The 19,748-nt window shown below is 49.1% G+C and overlaps 1 protein-coding gene across 1 annotated transcript in view; it reads left to right on the top strand.

The window, feature by feature from the left end:
* Nucleotides 1-15,007, top strand: part of LOC135826583 (ankyrin repeat and sterile alpha motif domain-containing protein 1B-like) — a 48,483-nt gene extending 33,476 nt beyond the window's left edge. Inside the window, exons 6-7 of the mRNA XM_065339187.1 lie at nucleotides 13,789-13,890; nucleotides 14,834-15,007. Of these exons, the coding sequence (XP_065195259.1) occupies nucleotides 13,789-13,890; nucleotides 14,834-15,007 (276 nt within the window). The remainder of the gene's footprint in view (nucleotides 1-13,788; nucleotides 13,891-14,833) is intronic.
* The last annotated feature ends 4,741 nt before the right edge of the window (nucleotides 15,008-19,748 follow it).

The following is a 19,748-nucleotide window of genomic DNA, read 5'->3' as shown; positions in this document are numbered from 1 at the left end:
CTACTCAGTGATCGGCTGGACCATGGTGTCAGGCCGCTCCGCAGCTGTAGGTCAAGGGTCCTGAAGGCATCCATCTTGGTCCGGGACAGGGCATCAGTGATGGTATTGGAGATGCCTGGCAGATGCGATACTCGGATCAGGAAATTGTGCTCCACACAGATTGAGTACAGGGTGAGGATGAGCGCCATGACTGCAGGAGACCAGCTTGTGCCCGTTTTCAGGCACTCCACGACAGCTTGGTTGTCGCACTGAAACTCCACACACAGCCGCAGCCATTCGATCCCCATGTGGCGCAGGCCACGACAATGACAAAGAGCTCCTTGTAGGTGATGCTTAGTTCCAGTTGCTGCGGGGACCAGTCACCTCTGAACCAGCGACCATTGAAGAAGGCTCAGAATCCAATGGTGCCACTTGCGTCGGCTTGCAACTGGAGGTCATCCACTTCTCTAGCAGGAACAATGACTTTCCGTTCCATGTTGGCAGAGTCTGGTGCCACCAGCTCAAGTCACTCTTGGCTGAGGCTGAGAGGTGCAGCATTCGGTGAGATGGCATCTCAGATGTGGCCTTGTCGAGGTCATACAGGCGCGTAAGAATATACGGACGGCAGGAATTGCTCCGGAAGCGAACAAGAGGTGGCCCAGGAGTGAGGCGAGTTCGCGTTTGAGAATGCAACCCTTGTCGAGGGTGGTAGAGACTAAACGACATAGCGCCAGAAGCTTGGACCGAGGCAGACGCACTTCCAACATTCGGTCAAATAGGAAGAAACATACTGCATATTACGGATGGCCGACAGGTGATTGCGAGAACTATGAACACCAGATATAGCAGCAGAATGGCCTATCGTGAAACCGTGACACAACCCATGCAACACAAAGTGAGGGAAGGAATGATCAGAATGACGGTTAAGGAGCCCGGCTAATCGGCTAACATTGATGGGGGTCTCCATAGAATGTTTACGGAGCAGACGCTGAGGTGGTGGACTGTCCCCTGCCACATTTGACTTCTGGGTGCTTCCCACGGCATTGAAGGCACGCGTGGGCACGATAGCAAAATGAGTTGTTGCACTGTTCCCTGTTGAAGTTGCGACAGATAGGCTTCCCAAGATGGGTTGGCGCGCTGGACTGTGGCGGACCTCCACTCACAGCGCCGACGGATGGAGGCCCTGGTCTAAAAGGACACCGGGCCTGGGCCACTGGGTGCACTAGGGAACAGATCGAACATGGCGTGCGACCACGGCTGACGAATGACGACTGCCACAAATTAGAGTCTATGATAGCCCAGTCGTACGACAGTGGTTGGGAGGCTATGGCGCGCCGGAAACGCCTGTCATAACTCAGCCATGCGTCCACATGTTTCTCAAGGTTTGGAGACTCCACTGTAGCCAATAATTGAATCCATACATCCTGTACACACACCTTGTACACCCTCTCTCTAACGGTCTCTAGGCTACACTGCAATTGATATACATTAACTCAAATTTTCGGGCAAGGCCCATCATCAGGAATAAGTCTACTGTAGACAGAACAGGGGTTTATATTATGTGATAAGTACTAGTGGCCAAAGTGTGATGGTATAGCGTAAAATGTTGCAATACCGCAGGAAGCGAGATTATAATTCTGTGTGATATGTATGAAGTGAAAATATAGTGCAGTGATAGTGCAGGATTACTAGCGTGAGTACAAAGCAGAAAAATACACACTTCTAGCAACACTCACACAAAGACACACACACACACACACACACACACACACACACACACACACACACACACACACACACACACACACATACACACAGTGCACACATTCTTGCACAAATTATGGTAATGACAGACATATTTACACATCACCCAACAGTCGCCAACCATTGTCACTGTTCACTGCCGGCTTCCTCTTCCTCATGAATAGTGCCTCCATGATTCTGCGGTCAACGTATAACCGTTGCCTGCGGGTGAGAACTTGCAGATGGGCGAATGGTGAAAACTGCGGTAACGATGGGAAGATGTGCTGCTTTTGTCGATAATGGTCTCCCCATGGCTTTCCAAATGTCGCGTTCTTGGCTTGTCTGTAGTGCTCCTCGGTCCTCTTGCGTGTTGTCCTTTTTGTTTCCCCGACGTATTCTTCTTGACAGATGGTACATGTCATAGAGTACACCACATCTTGGGACATACAAGCATCACGCTTCAGACCACCATCGCATGCACGACATTCAGCCGGCCTACCCCGCCGCCTCTTCTCTCTCTGCTGCTGTACCGTCCTGGGGCATTGTGGCTTGCTGAATGACGACGAGACCAACATATCCTTTAGTGAGCGACCGGACGTAAAGACCACACGCACATCTCTATCAAACGACCTGACCACTTGACGAACCCTCCTTGCAAGCTGGTCATTTACGTACGGTACCTTGACAAGCGACATGTACTGTCGTTTCCCCTTCCGGTGTGATGTCTGCTGGCGGGGCTGCTCTCGGATGCGTGCGGTTGTCCGTGCGGTGTCAGAGTGTTGTATGGCTGATTGTATAATGCGCCATGGGTAGTGGCGCGAGGTGGTTGCCCCTAGCTAGACCCTGCTGTTGTCGATAGATGGCGCCTTCAAACTCAAAGAAATTTGACTCGATGACAAACATGAGCATTTCGCGTATGTCTGATAATGACAGTGCAAACATATCAACTAAAATCCTCATGATCTTCTAATAACTCAATGGTCGCATCGATGCTTTCTTGAATAGGAATATTCGAGTACAATGACACAACGTCCTTTGAGTTTGACGGCGCCATCTATCGACAGCAGCAGGGTCTAGCTGTGGGCAACCACCTCGCGCCCCCTTTGGCTATTATATTTATGTCGAAATTCGAGTCACGTGCCCTGTCTGAATATCCCTTGAAACCGCTCTTATATCGTCGGTATATTGATGATTGCATACTTGTTTGGATCTTTTGTATTGCAGCATTTCTGGCATTTGTTGAGTATCTCAATTCCCGCCACCCACGCATACAATTCACCGCAGAATATACACACACGACCAACTCTCACACCATCAGTTACTTGGACCTGTCAATCTCGGTGTCAGGTGGCAAGTTGGACTGGGAGTTATTTGTCAAGTCGTCCCATAGTGGTGTACATTTGTCATATTTGTCTGCTTTGCCAATGGAAACAAAAATCGCTGTCGCCAACAACCAGATCCGCAGGGCAGTCAACAACGCAACAACGGAGGCAGGACGACAACGGGGGATTAAAAAGATCACCACACTCCTCCTTGATAACCACTACCCATGGCGCATTATACAATCAGCCATATAACACCCCGACACCGCACGGACAACCGCACGCATCCGAGAGCAGCCCCGCCAGCAGACATCACACCGGAAGGGGAAACGACAGTACATGTCGCTTGTCAAGGTACCGTACGTAAATGACCAGCTTGCAAGGAGGGTTCGTCAAGTGGTCAGGTCGTTTGATAGAGATGTGCGTGTGGTCTTTACGTCCGGTCGCTCACTCAAGGATATGTTGGTCTCGTTGTCATTCAGCAAGCCACAATGCCCCAGGACGGTACAGCAGCAGAGGGAGAAGAGGCGGCGGGGTCGGCCGGCTGAATGTCGTGCATGCGATGGTGGTCTGAAGCGTGATGCTTGTATGTCCCAAGATGTGGTGTACTCTATGACATGTACCATCTGTCAAGAAGAATACGTCGGGGAAACAGAAAGGACAACACGCAAGAGGACCGAGGAGCACTACAGACAAGCCAAGAACGCGACATTGGGAAAGCCATGGGGAGACCATTATCGACAAAAGCAGCACATCTTCCCATCGTTACCGCAGTTTTCACCATTCGCCCATCTGCAAGTTCTCGCCCGCAGGCAACGGTTATACGTTGACCGCAGAATCATGGAGGCACTATTCATGAGGAAGAGGAAGCCGGCAGTGAACAGTGACAATGGTTGGCGACTGTTGGGTGATGTGTAAATATGTCTGTCATTATCATAATTTGTGCAAGAATGTGTGCACTGTGTGTGTGTGTGTGTGTGTGTATGTGTGTGAGTGTTGCTAGAAGTGTGTATTTTTCTGCTTTGTACTCACGCTAGTAATCCTGCACTATCACTGCACTATATTTTCACTTCATACATATCACACAGAATTATAATCTCGCTTCCTGCGGTATTGCAACATTTTACGCTATACCATCACACTTTGGCCACTAGTACTTATCACATAATATAAACCCCTGTTCTGTCTACAGTAGACTTATTCCTGATGATGGGCCTTGCCCGAAAATTTGAGTTAATGTATATCAATTGCAGTGTAGCCTAGAGACCGTTAGAGAGAGTGTGTACAAGGTGTGTGTACAGGATGTATGGATGCGTCCACATGATACGAGACATTTGCATCCAGAATAGTGGCCTGATATGCCAGCAAATCATTTGCCCTATCTGAAGCCGCCACGACAATTACTCTAGTGTAGACAGTAAACGCCTCGAGCCATGACGCTACATCGTGGACATGGTGGTGCTGGGCCTGAGTTGGCTTCTGTACAAGTTAGACAGAGCGGTTGGCACATCGGGCTCCACACCCAGCTGGTCCGGGAGGAGGTTATTGAAATCAATAAACTTGCCGCGTTCAATTCGCCCGCGGAATTTATCAGGTACAGAGAGCGACGGAAGAGCAGCCGGCGGATGGCCCAATGAAATGAACGAAGCTGGAGTTGACAGGCGGCACGACGGCTGCAGCAGATTCCAACTGCTCTACTCGCTCCATCAGGGGCTGGAGGACCTGGCCGACGGCCTGAGAAACAGCCAAAGCAAGTACATCAGGGGCCACACTCAAGGCGGCGGTAGAAGAAACTGACGGCGCAACGTCGGAGACAACAGAGGACGTGCAGGAAGATAATGGAGTCCCAGTTGGTTGACGACGAACAGGATTTGGCCTCGCACGCGCATTACTGCCTGCAGCCGAAGTTTGAGTTGCCGCCCCGGGATCAGGGGCCACATTCAAGGCGGCGGCAGAAGAAACTGACGGCGCAACGTCGGAGACAACAGAATCCGAGTGGGGAGGTATTGGAGTTCTGGGCGGTTGAAGACGAACGGCTTTCGCCGCACACGCACATTACGTCCTGTATCCGAAGGTTGGGCTGCCACTCTGTCCGATGGCACATTTTGTCTGGTCGAGAAACAAGCCATCGTGAGAATATAATACTCAACTACTCAAACTATCATATCTGGCCGCTGAAGACACGTAGTCTGACGGGACTGAGCTGAGAGAGAACATGGAAAGCGAATACTAAAGACGGCAAGACGGCAACTAGGACTGACACTCTGAAGCAGGACGAAGGCAAACTCAAATCAGAATTTCAGAATTAACGAGGGTGGACCTGTACTACGTAGTACAGTCATGTGCATGACGTCTTGCACACGTTTTTTTTTATTTTTTTGGAATTGCATAATCGAAATACAGTAAAACCTGTGACTACCGACCACCCCTTGGTGCCAGCAAAAGTGGTCTTTAGTAGCAGGTGGTCTTTAGTTAGAGGTTTGCACCGTGCGACCATATATGGATCCCAGTATATGATAATTATGCATATCAAAATGCAGCTAATACAATTCCCCAGGACTTGCGCAATGCCATTCTTATTTCAGGTCAAACAACACTTGGAGAGAAAGACGGAGAGATGGAGAGAGACAAATGAGAGAGAAGAGAAAAAAAATTTGCAGACGTCAAATTCAGCTGCTACTTCTGAAGCCAGGAGTCAAACGTTCCCTGTGGAAGTTTCGTTTTGCGCTGGGCTTCAGATTTGTTCATCCGATCAATCGTACCGACTATCCTTGTTGTGACTTCTCGATTGTTCGAACGCAATCCTTCAGCTTCAGGACCTTGCGGTGCTGCTTTGTTTCTGGATTCCTTGACGCCATCATCGATTCATTTGTATGACTGGGGTGACAGAGCCGCTCAGTCTTCGTTTCTCCTCCGGGTAGTAACACTGTGCTCGCTTTCGATGCGTTCTCCAAGACGTTTCCTATCATGTTTATTCTTGACAGCGCTTGCAATTCTGACAGGTGTAGTGCAGTCCACACCGACTCCACAGTCAAAATGGCGTGCATTCATTTGTTGAGCTGTAGTACCGAAAGATTCCTTACAGGACCATGGAAAATCAGCAAAATTTCAAGAAGGAGCTTCGAGCAACATTTGATTTCCTACATCGCGGTCGCTAGTTACGGGTTAAAAATCGTCTTTGGGACGAGAAAAGGCGGTCGCTGGTCACGTTCAGCAGGTAGCCGCTAGTCACAGTGCATTTTGAACGTGAGACCAGCCGTGCCTGGCCAAGTTGTCGGTAGTAGCAGGCTGGTCGCTAGTTACGGTGGTCTTTAGTTACATGTTTTACTGTAGACAGCATAATAGGCCATTCACACGACGTGCAAACATTTACACGCATGTGATCAGGATAACACTGGCAAACCGTGATCCAGTTCACACGGTGCTGGGCAAACTTTGCAACCGTCAATGTATCCATGTACTCTTCGTCGGTTAGTTGACTTACACGATGTTTTACCGAAACAGGCGATACTTGTAGTTTTACTCTCTCTCTCTCTCTCTCTCTCTCTCTCTCTCTCTCTCTCTCTCTCTCTCTCTCTCTCTCTCTCTCTCTCGACATGTATTCCTATCTGTAATTGAAGACTTGTGTTCTGCTGGTTGGTGTGCCAGGTAGAGGATAGACAGAGGCGCAGCCAGTAGTCTCCTTACAGCTTATGGTGCAGACCTCGGAACCAGTTGAATCTGGTTTGGACCCGCCAAGCCTGATGTTTTAGCGTCTGCTAGCACTGCGCACCTGTCGCCTCATGTCAGCGTGAAGCATGACGGGCGTGACATAATTTTCCGGTCGCAGGATGGTGAAGTGCGCTGGAAAGCGGAGAAAAGGGAGTGGGAGCTTTCCTGGCAGTGGAAATATGGTGTTGCTCCAGTGTCTACGCTTGAATCTGGCATCGGAGCTTAGTCGCGAGAGAAGCTCACTCCAGAGGAAGACGCCCTGTTCTGTGCTGAAGTCGAGAAGTGGATCAAGAATGAGTGGCTAATTACACACTATTCGATGGTGCACGATGAGCAAGCAGCAGTGTTACCGCTCCTTCCCAAGGTGCAAGAGAGCAAGGTAACGACACCTGTTCGCCCAGTGCTCGACTACCGCTGCCTCAATGCCCGGCTGCAATCGGACCCTGGTGGCGATGCACCTGCCTGTGCGGAGTCTGAGCGTAAGTGGAGAAAGGCTGGTTGCCCGGGAGATTTCAAGCTCTTGGACATCAAGAAAGCGTATCTCCAAGTCGCTAAGTAGTTTCTGAAGTACCAGACTGTCCAGTGGAACGGAAAGCCATACGTGATGACACGAATGGGCTTTGGGCTCAGTATTGCACCGAAGTACATGGGCATCATCGCCCGTTATGTAACGCGCGGTTACCCGGACGTTGACAGCTACATCATTGATATGCTGACCCCGTCGAAGTGCGCTGACGCCGTTGCCAAGACGATGCTTGAGTACAGCCTGCCCACGAAGCCCGCCGAGCCGCTGGAAGAGTCGAGAGTATTGGGCCTGTAGCTGTGCGACCCCGGAAGCGAGGTCACCTGGCGACGCCGAGATGGCAGCGACATCCGTGTACCCGAGGTATTGACGAAGCGTGCCATATTCAAATTGTGCACTAGGCTAACAGGTCATCTGCCAGTTTGTAGTTGGCTTCGCCCCGCCTGCAGTTACGTCAAGCGCCTCGCAGTGATGGAGGCAGACTGGGACGAGTCCGTATCTGACAAAGTTGCCGAGTTCTGTCGTCAGCTGGACACCAGAGTCACTGATAATGGCGATACCACACGAGGCGGCTGGCAAGTACCGTCAGGCAAAGATGTCGAGTATGTGACCTGGTGTGATGCATCGGATATCGGTCTTGTAGTGGTGGTTAATTGGACGGACACGTCATTGAAGACCGATCATGGCTTCGACCAGCCGGAAACACACAACATATCAATGTGAGCGAGCTGGAAGCAACGATCAAAGGACTCAGCCTCGTCGTTCGTTGGGGTGCTACAAAAGTGCGGCTCATGACAGATTTGAAGTCTGCCGCTAGCTGGCTGAATGATGTGGTGACGACGAACTCAGACCGTATTCGTACCAAGGGCCTTCACGAAGTGGTAGTGCAGTGACGTCTGCAGATAGTGTCGGACATTGTCATTGTAGCTGGCCTCTCTGTGACAGTCGTATGGGTCCCGTCTGCCAAGAATCGAGCTGATATCCTAACGCCTGTCCCCGCTACCTGGACTGCTCACAGCACAGCGCAGTTGAAGGAGAGCTGCATTGCAGCAAGCCTCGTCGATGGACCTGCTGGTGGTCCAGTTCTTCAGCAACACGACATTGCGCCAGCTAAGCGCACCAATGCACTGATCGCTGAGGTGATCTCGCAGATTGAAGGAGGCCGCCCACTTCATGAGTTGTTCACGAAGGTCAGCTCACAGCTTGTGATCGTAAATGGCCTGCTGTGCCGTAGTGTGAAGTTGGCTATCGATGGAGTCGTGGAACTTCCAGTCGTGGCATCAAAGCTCGTCGCTGAGATATTGTCTGCTGCACATACGAGTACAGGTCATGGTTCGTGGAATACCATGTATGATGTCGTTCGTAGCCGCTGCTTCTTTCCGCATATGGCTGCCCAGTGCCAGCGACACGTTCAGCAGTGTGTACAGTGCAAAGCAGCTAACAGCCGCCGCGAGACGTCCATGCTGCCTACGCAAGCAAGCATCGCAGGGAGCCCGTGGTCAGAGGTGGTCATAGACACACTTTGACTTGGTCAATAGCGAAGTGGCCGCTACCATTGTGTGCTAGAGGCCGTCAATTCTTTCACTAAGTGGGCCGAAGTTATCCCGTTGGCTCGATATGATGCTTCCTCTGTTGCCAAGGCGTTCCCGGCACTGTGTAATCTCTGGGGCCTGCCGAAGGTTGTCCGCATGGATAATGGGTCTGAGTTTCGGAACGCGCTCGTTGAGTCTGTCTTCAAGTACTTCGGTGTCCGAGTGAAGACAGGAGCCGTCAGACACCCGCAGTCCCAAGGAACTGCTAAACGCTTAAACAGGACATTGCTTGGCCTGATTCGGAAGTTTGACGACGAGTCGAGCAGTTGGAGAGACGACCTGGACGTCCTGCTGTGACAATATCGACAGCAACCCCATGCCTCTACCCGCGTGTCGCCAATGGAGGCCATGATGGGATAACACCCGGACTACGTCATCGAGAGTACTGCTGAAGCGTGTGTCAATTGACTTATTGGAGTACTGTGTGACTCCGAAGTAGCAACAAACTCGGCCATTTGAACATGATCTTAACCGTCCACCTCTCCACACTGCCCTCTTCGTTATCTACCTCTGCTGGGGTACTCATATTGAGGAAAACAGCTGTCTGGAGGATATGGAACATCTCCCCAAGAACGAACTTCCTCGCTATGGAGTGGTGTTGTGACTGTGGGCCAAGAGTGCAGTGTGGAGAGGTGGACGGTTAAGAGCAGTGTTGCAACGAATAGCAAAATCACGAACGAATATTCTAACGAATAAGCAACGTACAACAAAAAGAATATTCTACTATTCTACCCAAATAGACGAGCCCATTTCAGCACACTATGTATGCTTTTTTGTTTATTTGAACCAGAGCGCACTAAAACATGACCACATCTTTTGTGGAAAAAGTCGAGAAAATTGCGATTTGAATTCCGCGGCAAAAAAAATACGAGTGGCGAGTTGCTGTTCTTGTTCTCCTCGCGCTCAGTAGACTGGATCTGTTCTGGATGCAAGTTTTTCTTGCAAGTAAGTTTATTTGTTTGAGTTTGTATCCCATGTTGCGCTGAGTCGCCTAAAACGGATCGTCGCCAATGCATCGAAGGAAGAGCCTAATGACTATGTACTGCGGAGCGGAAGAAGACGACATCCTCGCGCTCCATGCGCAGAAATGTAGGTTTGCAGCGTACCGCAAACCGTAGTTATCGCTGACAACCGAGCAGCAGGCAAAAGCCACGCGCGTGGTTAGGCACGCAACAATGGGGTGTCTGGCATACAATGGCGGGAAGTCGTACTGGGTAAAGCCCAGGCCGCACCACGAGTACGAGTACGCCCTCATGCGCAGGCGAGATTACCCCATATTTGCATAAAGGTATCAGTGCTACTAATGCGATGTTTACTACAAGCAGGGCTCATGGCGCCTAATCTCTATAATAGGAAGCAGTTCCTTTCATGGCAAGTAAGGACTCCAGCGCGCGTACTACGCCTCAGCCAAGGTACAGTACTACAATTGCGCTCGGTGAAATCCGGCCCGAAGTGCAAAGCCGGCGCCGCGAAGCCAGCTCCCATTTCATCACTGGCGATTTGTGTGTATGACCTCAACTGTACGCACCTCGTGTAAAATTTCGGAGTGCGCGTGTTGCATGCTAAAAACAGTTCAAAATTTCTTTCATTAGGGACCTTTCGCACCACACGTACGGGTACGAAGCGAATGCTTATTCGTCACCTGTGTTCGAGGATTCGTCAGATTCCCTGCGGAGAGCTCATCTTCACGAATGGAAGCCTCTTCATTCGTGGCGTGCTCCGAATCCGTCAGGTACACATTTATTTGGCCAGGTACACATATTTTGCCAGGTACACATTTTCCCTTGATTCCATGATCCATGCACGTGTGCGTGTAAACACCCGTACGCCAAGCTACCGGCCGTAGTCGTAGTTGCCATGCACATCTGCATGACGACTTGCGAAACCTGAATTTGTTTTCAACGAAACGATTACGAGCCGAATCAAACTTTCGTTTCACATTCGATTCGCAGCAAATGCAAAAGGTCTCTATTCACTTCACGGAGTACAGCTCATGAAGAGATAGAGAAGAAAGACATGGCCATTCCCAAAATCTCGTACAGAGTCCACAGTGCAGACAGAACAGCAAACAAAGGACACACAAACATGCTCCGCAATCCCATTCTCGACAGTTTTCTTCGCAAGCCCTATTCAAAAATGGAGAATAATGAGTTATTTGGAGGAAATGAATTGAGTAGACGAGAAAAAATAGCGACCCTCTACAGAGCAGGTCATACTCCGAGACAAATTATGGACATAACCGGTTACAAGAAGGCTCAGGTGAGTGAAACAGATCATCAATAATATGATAAAATAGAGAACAAATCACAAAACAATCTTCGATTCTATTGTCCATGTTCAGGTAAAGGACACATGCAATCGAGTTGAAATTGGAAGATGCGTAGCAAGACAGGCAGGCAGCGGAACAATCCCGAGACTCTCACCTGTGGGCATGGAGTTTGTTGCTGATCACATCGCTGCCAATCGCTTCGCGAGCAATGAGACGATTTCTGAGGTTCTGGACACGGAGCAACCTGGTGGGGAAATGGCAGCCCCCAGCACGGTACAGGTCTGCTCTCGATATAACAACTCTCACTTGTACATAAACCTCGCTAGTAAGTAAAAAAATCAGATCCCGCGCCGAAACAGCATCACTCCCACACAAATTTTGTTCTACACAACATAATCCTACATAACATAAACCTCGACATAACACACGCTACGGCGCGGTCCCCGACGTGCGCACTCTCGATACAACATAAATTCACGTGCACGGTACGATGAAGCGGTAGCTGTAGCTAGTCAGTTTAGTCCTACATAACGTAAACCTCGGCATAACGCACCCTGTGGCGCGGTCCCCGACGTGCGCACTCTCGATACAACGTAGATTGACGTGCGCGGTACGATCAAGCTGTAGCCGTAGCTAGCCAGTTTAGTCCTATTGTGCATATAATGCAGCATTGATGGTATCTGATGTCGATGGTGGTACAGTGTGTGTTTATGTTTGCACGGTTAAACCCGCCTTGCAATACCCTTCATTTTGAGGTACATCTTGTATTTTACCCACGGTTTTCTACATAACATAACTCTCGATATAACATAATTTGTGCGTGGTCCCAGAGATTACGTTATATGGAGAGTAGACCTGTACACAGAAGCCTCAGACGGAATAATGACAGGTTCGGCCGGCCGGTGGGTAAGTTTGTTTTGAAAGAAGCAGCAAAAATCAGCCGGCTAGTATGGGGAATTGAGCATCGCCAGTTTGACTTTGACCGCGTTGTCTTTGCAGACGAGGCATGCTTTGCGTTGGATCCTAACGGGTGTGTTATGTCCTGGTACCCGCGGGACGAGAAGCTAATAGTCGAGGTGCCATACTATCCAGCAAAGGTGCACGTTATCGGTGCCATTTGACTTTTCGGAACCGTTCGGCATTTGTCCTTTGCTCCGACGTGGAGTGCAGCAACGTACGCCCAAGGAATGGCAGCCGACATTGCACCGAGTGGCATCGGATTCTTTGCAAACGAGTGATCCTTGCAGCTCGACAATGCTACCTCCCACACGTCAGCTCAAGCACAGCAGGATTTTCTCGATAGCGGAGTACCCAACATCCTGTTTCAACCTCCCTGCTCGCCGGACATGAATCCAATTGAGAATTTGTGGGCTCTTCTCAAGAAGAGAATAATTCCACCTCGCTGTGAGAATTCTGACCAGCTTGTGCAGGCACTGCACCTGGAGTGGGACTCGTTGGCTCCTGACACGGTTTCCCCATGCGTGGAGCCACTGCCACATCGTGTTGAAGCCCTAATCGAAGCAAACGGTGGCCACACGAAATATTGAAGCCCTGCTACTCTGTGTATGAAATAAACTGTTTCGAAACGATCTCCGTCTTCTTTACTTGTCCTGAACTGGAATGAATGTTACCAAGAGTATATAACCCCCCCCCCCCCCCAAGAGTCTGCAACTCTTTATACCCTTTCTATGGGGTACGCCGACGGCGAAAACTCACATCACGTTATGCAGTGTCTCAGTGGTTTGTTTCCAGCCCGTTTTAAGCGAGCAGTGGAGTAATAAAAAGCACTCTCTGACAGAAACTCACTACGCGTATGCAAATCCCCAGCATGATCATGGCAGATATTCGGATTTCGCGCACGCTATCCTTCGTTTGCATGTAGTACGAAGATATCTGAGACACGTGATGTGAGTTTTCGCCGTCGGAGACCACATATGCAGAGGTGCACACTCTTGGGGGTTATACCCTTGATGTTACTCTTCTCTTTGTTTGGCACGGTTTTTTACACTTTGGTGTAAGCATGCATGCGTATGAGTACAGCACATGCACAGTTCATATGGCACACGTGCACACTAGTGTTGTAACTGCCTTTCTTTGCCTGCTCCCAGTCCCGTGCCATCTCCACACTTATACAAAGGGACGACGATAACTACATTTAGAAGACTATATTTGTGACAAGACGACGGAACCACAACTAGACATGACGAACTCAAGACGAAGACATGATGAACTCAAGACGAAGACTGCTTTTCACACCACAGCAACACGCGCATGCACCAACATGACGTACACGCGACGTACACAAAATAACGTACTACAACACTAGCACTTGTACAACTTTGAGGGCGTCAAGGGCCGCATCATCAATTCAACACACGTGAACAGGAATGTTTTGATGTGTGCAGAGATGTCCATAAAATGATTCGAAAGAGTTCTTAGTATTGTATACTTGCACCCATCATATGCCCCTCAACCCACAAGAGGAATATTGCAACATTACTTTGGCTAAAAGTTTGTCAATTGACTTATCACAATGTTGTGCATGAGACTGCCTCACTTCGTAGTGGATTGTGCATTATACCCAATATAAGTACTTTTCTGATGGATAACGCATTAGAATGTCTGGTCATGTGTGCTACCTGTATACAGGCCGGTAAACTTCCTGTTCATTGCGCTGCCCTGAATGGACATCTGGAACTCGTCAAGTATCTACTAGATCTCCAACTCGGCACGATCTCTGTGCAGGACAGGGTAAGTTAAGCAATCCCTATCATTGACTCTCCTTGCTGTAGTCAGTTACTCCTACAGCATTCTTCTTGCCAATGAGGACTACTGTGCTTGCTATAAGTATGTCAATTGCTGGGGAGTAGCAACCCCACCGATTGATATACTCCAAAAGTACCTGTGAATATTGGTGACTCTGCTGCCCGGCACTGATAGCTGCACAAAGCACCTCCATTATGCATTCGGTTCACATAAACCTTGGTCTCAATCATTTCTGATGTGACCTCGGACACACTCATCATCAATTCAACACCCGTGAACAGGAATGTTTTGGTGTGTGCAGAGATGTCCATAAAATGATTCAAAAGAGTATTGTATACTTGCGCCCATCATATGCCTCTCAACCTACAAGAGGAATATTGCAACATTACTTTGCCTCAAAAAGAATGCAAACTAATCAATCTCGTACCCAGCACTAAAGCATGTATTGGGGTTTTCCAGCACTAGCTTGTAAACAACTTTGTCAATTGACTGATCAGAATGTTGTGCAGGCAGGCATAGTGGGTTGGTCAAAGACCATGATTGAGATACGAGAGGTACCTGGTTCAAGTCCTGCCTGGGAGCGGTTTTTCCAGCCGTGCTGCTACCCACAGTCAACTGGGAACTTGTGGCCAGGCACAAGGGTACATGGATGCAGCTAATGGGGTCGTTTTCGGCACTTGTGCCAGTGGTTGTGAGACTTGCCCACTCACCCCCACCGTTAGGCGCTGCATCTGCCGCTAGGGTTTATCGGGTGTTAGCGGCCGTCGTGAGTTCCCTTCCGGAACGGATACGATAATTTACTTTTTTTTTTAATGTTGTGCATGAGACTGCGTCACTTCGTAGTGGATTGTGCATTATACTCAATAAAAGTACTTTTCTGATGGATAACGCATAGGAATGTCTGGACATGTGTGTTTCCTGTACACAGACCGGTAGTCTCCCTGTTCATTACGCTGCCAGGAATGGACATCTGGAAGTAGTCAAGTATCTACTATATCTTCTACCCGACACGATCTCTGCAAAGGATGTAAGTCGGGCAATCTCTATCCTTGATTCTCCTTACGAATTTTTTTCCAGAACACGGTTTGAGCAATATATTTGATCACAACAAGTGGCATCTAGTCACTCGCGCCAGGCCAGAGCAACAGAACCTAACCTTACGGATTCCACCATCTGCCAGTAGAGCAGATCATGGCACACCATCCACTCTTGGGTCCATACAATGGCCCTCCCTACATACTGAAGTGGCGTAAATATATGTTGGACTCAGTATAAAGTCCATGCACTATATGATGTCCAGCGCCCTACATAGAGTCCATTGGTCCAAAATCGACTATACAGCGTCCAGTAGTCCACTCAATTTTGATCAGCTCCATCCAGCCGCGCAATCCCCTATAAGGAGTACACCTTTTCTACAAGTCCCCTATTCACGGTCCACGAGTCCAGTTTATCCAGTCACACCATCCTAGATCCTGTGTGTAGTAAGAAAAAGAACAAACACCTTTTCAGTTTTGCTTGCCTCGTGGCGGCGCATTCCTTTCTTCACTTCAGCCATGGCTGCCAGTTCTGCTGTGCAGTTGCTGACAGGAATATGTCTCGAGGTAACCAAGGAGGAAAAGGAGACGTTCAAAATCAAATCTGGAAAGCGTCTTGTAGTTCTCTGAAGACGTTTCATCAGTGCACGGGATGAAAGCAGAAATTGGAGAACGAGAAAATTCCGCACAGTTCAAATCTGACGAGTCAGGTACACTGACACTCTCTTTCGTTCGACGCCGCAAGGATCCCCTGTTTGACTGGACAAGAGCTGCCTGTACCACCGTGTCAAAAGGCTGTCCAACTACATGGCCGGACAATGACTGAGGTAAGGAAACTTTTACTCGTTTTGATTGGTCTGCTGTTCTGTCGTTATGCTTGAATTTTTTCCCATTTTCAAGGAGCGTATCGCGTTTGTTTGATGTTGCTTGAATGAATGTTCTAAAATTAATCAACGACTTCGTAATAGTTGCGTGACAATACTATCAGTCCTCAAGGACTGCAAGGACTTTGCATCAATCGTCTAGCTATCATCAATTTTATTTCATGAGAAATGTACTATTTTGTCCTGTAATAATCATGGGAACTCCACGACACTCTTCCTCGTATGATGTCAAATACAATGGGATCCACAAACGCAGTGCCAGTGTACTAGTAGTAGTAGGAGGATTGCTTGTATGCCGACGACAAGAAAAATATTCTCAAGATAATACTCGTATTCCATGAAGTAACCGTTTTGATGTCACAAACATGACATTGTGTCAGTGAAATTGCCAAGTGACGACAAATCATTGCATTTCCATCTTGGGGAAGACTGTTTAACTGACGGTAACGCTGTAACACATGTATGTTGGTATGTCTGTGCGTCTTGAGTGTACACAAACGATCTTATTCCTCGTATTACTAAGAGATAATTGTCCCCACCGTCACCTGTTCACAGGTCTTTGAGTGGATGGATTTTCATTGAGCATCACATTTGTTGAGAACTTGGTAGTTGTGGAGAGAGAGAAAAAATGATCGGTGGCGCTAGTTGTTGTCCGTTGCCCAAAGCCAGTGCTTGTGGCGCAAGTGCCTGTGAACATTCACTTTGAACGTCTGCATTTTCTTTAACCTGGAGGTTGGCGAGCATCTCTGCTGGGAGGCTGTTCCACACTTCCACGAGGCAGAAGGGAAATGACCGGCGGATGTAGTTAGGGGCACTGTGTGGGAGGTCAAGCTTCAGGTGGGCAGGGTGGCGGCTGGCGTCGAGCTGCGGTCTAGTCTTGGGGTGAGGCCGTGGCGGTTCCAGAGGTGGAAGCATTGCGGTGAGTTGCGCTGGGCCATCAGTGGAGCGTAGATTGTACAGGTACGTGAGGCCAGCAACCGAGCGGCGTAGACTGAGGGAGTCCAGGAGGGTGCCTGGGCCGATGATGTCCAGAGCCCTCCTCTGGACTTGATCTAGGTGATCGAGATGGGTCTGGCAGGCGCCCATCCAGACCAATGGGGCATATTCCAGGACTGGATGCCCGAGGCTGCATTTGTTGGCAAAATATCGAGCAAAGCAGTTAGCTTTGTCCTTGCTTGAGTGATACTCTGTTCCCTAAGAAAAAGTCATATTTTTATCTTGAAAAGTGAATGATATAAAGGATTAAAGGGAGAGGCTGTTTTACGGTTAATATTCACTGCTCACGGCAAATCCTATGTCTAATTTTGAACTCTGGATAGGGGATGCCTAACTGGCTGGACTTTATACAGGAAGTGTTGTCCACATAAAGACTCTGTAAAGTTGATTTCATAGTTTGGACTATGTACAGTGGATTTTGGACCAATGGACTCTATATAGGGGTGAAGCCAATTGGCTGGACTCTATTCAGGGAGTGATGTCCATCTAAACGTTGAGCTCACAATTGATTCCAAGTTTGGACTTTGTACAGTGGATTTTGGACCAATGGACTCTATATAGGGGTTGGACATCACTCTCTACTGAGTCCAACATATATTTCCTGGTGTATGTGTGTTTGTGTGTGTGTGGGGGGGGGGGGGGGGGGTGGTGCATGCGTGCATGAGTGCGTGAGTGTATACAGCAAGGATAGGCTATCGTCTTAGCTGTTCTATGCTGATGTACTTTGTGTTGTGCAGACCACGTGTGCATTGGTGGTCGATTCTCATAGCTTCACAGGTTGCATGGATTAGGCAGTTATCTGGCACTAGTCTTGATCTGTATCATTCAGATCTTGTCCGCTATCATTTCTATAAGAGAAAATCTGTGGGTGCACCTCCAATACATTTCGCAGATTTGCGTGCTTTTCTTGTGACGGACGCATACATGGTACATGGTGTGTATGCGTGTACATGTGTGTGTGTGTGTGTGTATGTGTGTGTAGCGGGGGGGGGGGGGGGGGGTATGTGCATGTTTGTGTGTACATGTACAAATATAATTAGGGCTGAAACAATTATACTTGGTCCACGATTTCAAGCTCTTGGACATCAAGAAAGCGTATCTCCAAGTCCACGTCGCTAAGTAGTATCTGAAGTACCAGACTGTCCTTTGGAACGGAAAGCCATACGTGATGACACGAATGGGCTTTGGACTCAGTATTGCACCGAAGTACATGGGCATCATCGCCCATTATACAACGCGCGGTTACCCGAAAAGTTGACAGCTACATCGATGATATGCTGACCCCGTCAAATTGCGCTGACGCCGGTGCCAAGACGATGCTTGAGTACAGCCTGCCCACGAAGCCCGCCGAGCCGCTGGAAGAGTCGAGAGGATTGGGCCTGCAGCTGTGCGACGCCGGAAGCGTCCTCACCTGGCGACGCCGAGATGGCAGCGACCTCCGTGTACCGGAGGTCTTGACGAAGCGTGCCATATTCAAATGGTGCGGTAGGCTAAGGGCCCTTGCACACTACATAGAAAATCCCATTTTTGTTGCGTTCCTGTAAAAGTTACCATGCAAACGGTCTGCTTTTCGCGGGAAACCTAAAATGTTGCGCAAACGTATTCAGCAAACTCCGGACGGGTATACAAAGGCGCGTTTTTGTTTTATTTGCATTTCTGGACTGTAGTTTGCTTTGCACCTTCCGTGAGACTTTTTGTCATCAGGTCTTTTTTTCCTTTCGATTTGTTCCTTGTTTTGAGTAGTTGCACGTTGTTTGTTTTCTTCTGTGGCGTTGAAGCTAGTTTGAGAAGTTGAAGTTCAACATGCCGAAAGTTGTCTTCAATGATGAGATGGAGGGGAAGTTGATCGAGCTGTGGGCATACTACCAGCGGGTGAAAAGTGGAACAATGAAGAAGAGGTCACAGAAGGAGAAAGAGATCGCTGAAGACCTCAATCTCTATGCTAGGAGTGTTGGCCTGGACATGGCATTCGATGGGAAGATGGTCCACAATAAAATCGATAATTTGAAGGCCAAGTCCAAAGAGCTGTACCGAAAATTTCGGAAAACTACATCGACTGGCAGCCCAGCACCTGGACCAGACGATGCCATCGACCTTGAGGGGGCCTATGCTGGGTGGGCCAATTTTAAGAAATGGCACAAGCTTTTCAAGGACGTGCCTGGGTTTGGGCCCTTGACCAGCATCTCATCGCTCTCTGTTGCTGCCGCAAGTTCCAGCAGCGCGGTCAGCAGCAGATCTCCAAGTCCAATCATTGATTTGGAGAGTTCAACTGGTCTGGTAGAAACTGCCAACGCCGCTGCAAGCTTGGGAACTGCAACACCCCATGACCGGCACAGAAGTTCCACTTCATCTTCTGCAGCTGTGAGCATCCCCGTGACCCCATCTAGCACCGGGCAGGCTTCACAGCCAACGACACCTCGTGTCAGTCGTCCACCACTTTGTCTAACTGGCGACTACAGCGATGACGATTTTTTTGGCGATGTTGTAACCGCGACTGACAGCGAACAGCTCGCCACAACGCCTGCCACCCCAACATATCAGCCAGGGCAGCACAGGAACAAGCGTCGTCCACATGACGATACTCCCGAACCATTAGAGAGTGACGAACCTGGTGCTGCAGCAGCTGTGGGCGGAAGAAAGAAAAAAAAGGAGAGCCGCACCAGGTCACACCGACGCAACTCTCACGAGCTCCATCGAAGATGTCGGTATGAAGATGGTGGAGAAGCTGACAACTTCTCAGGCCAACCTCCAGGTCAACCAGCAAACATTTGTGTCTGGCATCCTCCAGCAGCAACGGAAAAACACGCAGTTGCTCGTGCAGAGCCAGATGACATTTTTGAAGCAGCTATTTGATGGTGACAAATAATACTTCGCATCTCCCTCTCTTTCTCTATCTATTTCTCTCCCTATCTATCTATCTATCTATCTC

This window comes from Sycon ciliatum, chromosome 10, assembly GCF_964019385.1.
Source record: "Sycon ciliatum chromosome 10, ocSycCili1.1, whole genome shotgun sequence".
NCBI lineage: Eukaryota > Metazoa > Porifera > Calcarea > Leucosolenida > Sycettidae > Sycon > Sycon ciliatum.
This window is presented reverse-complemented; position numbering and strand designations above follow the sequence as displayed.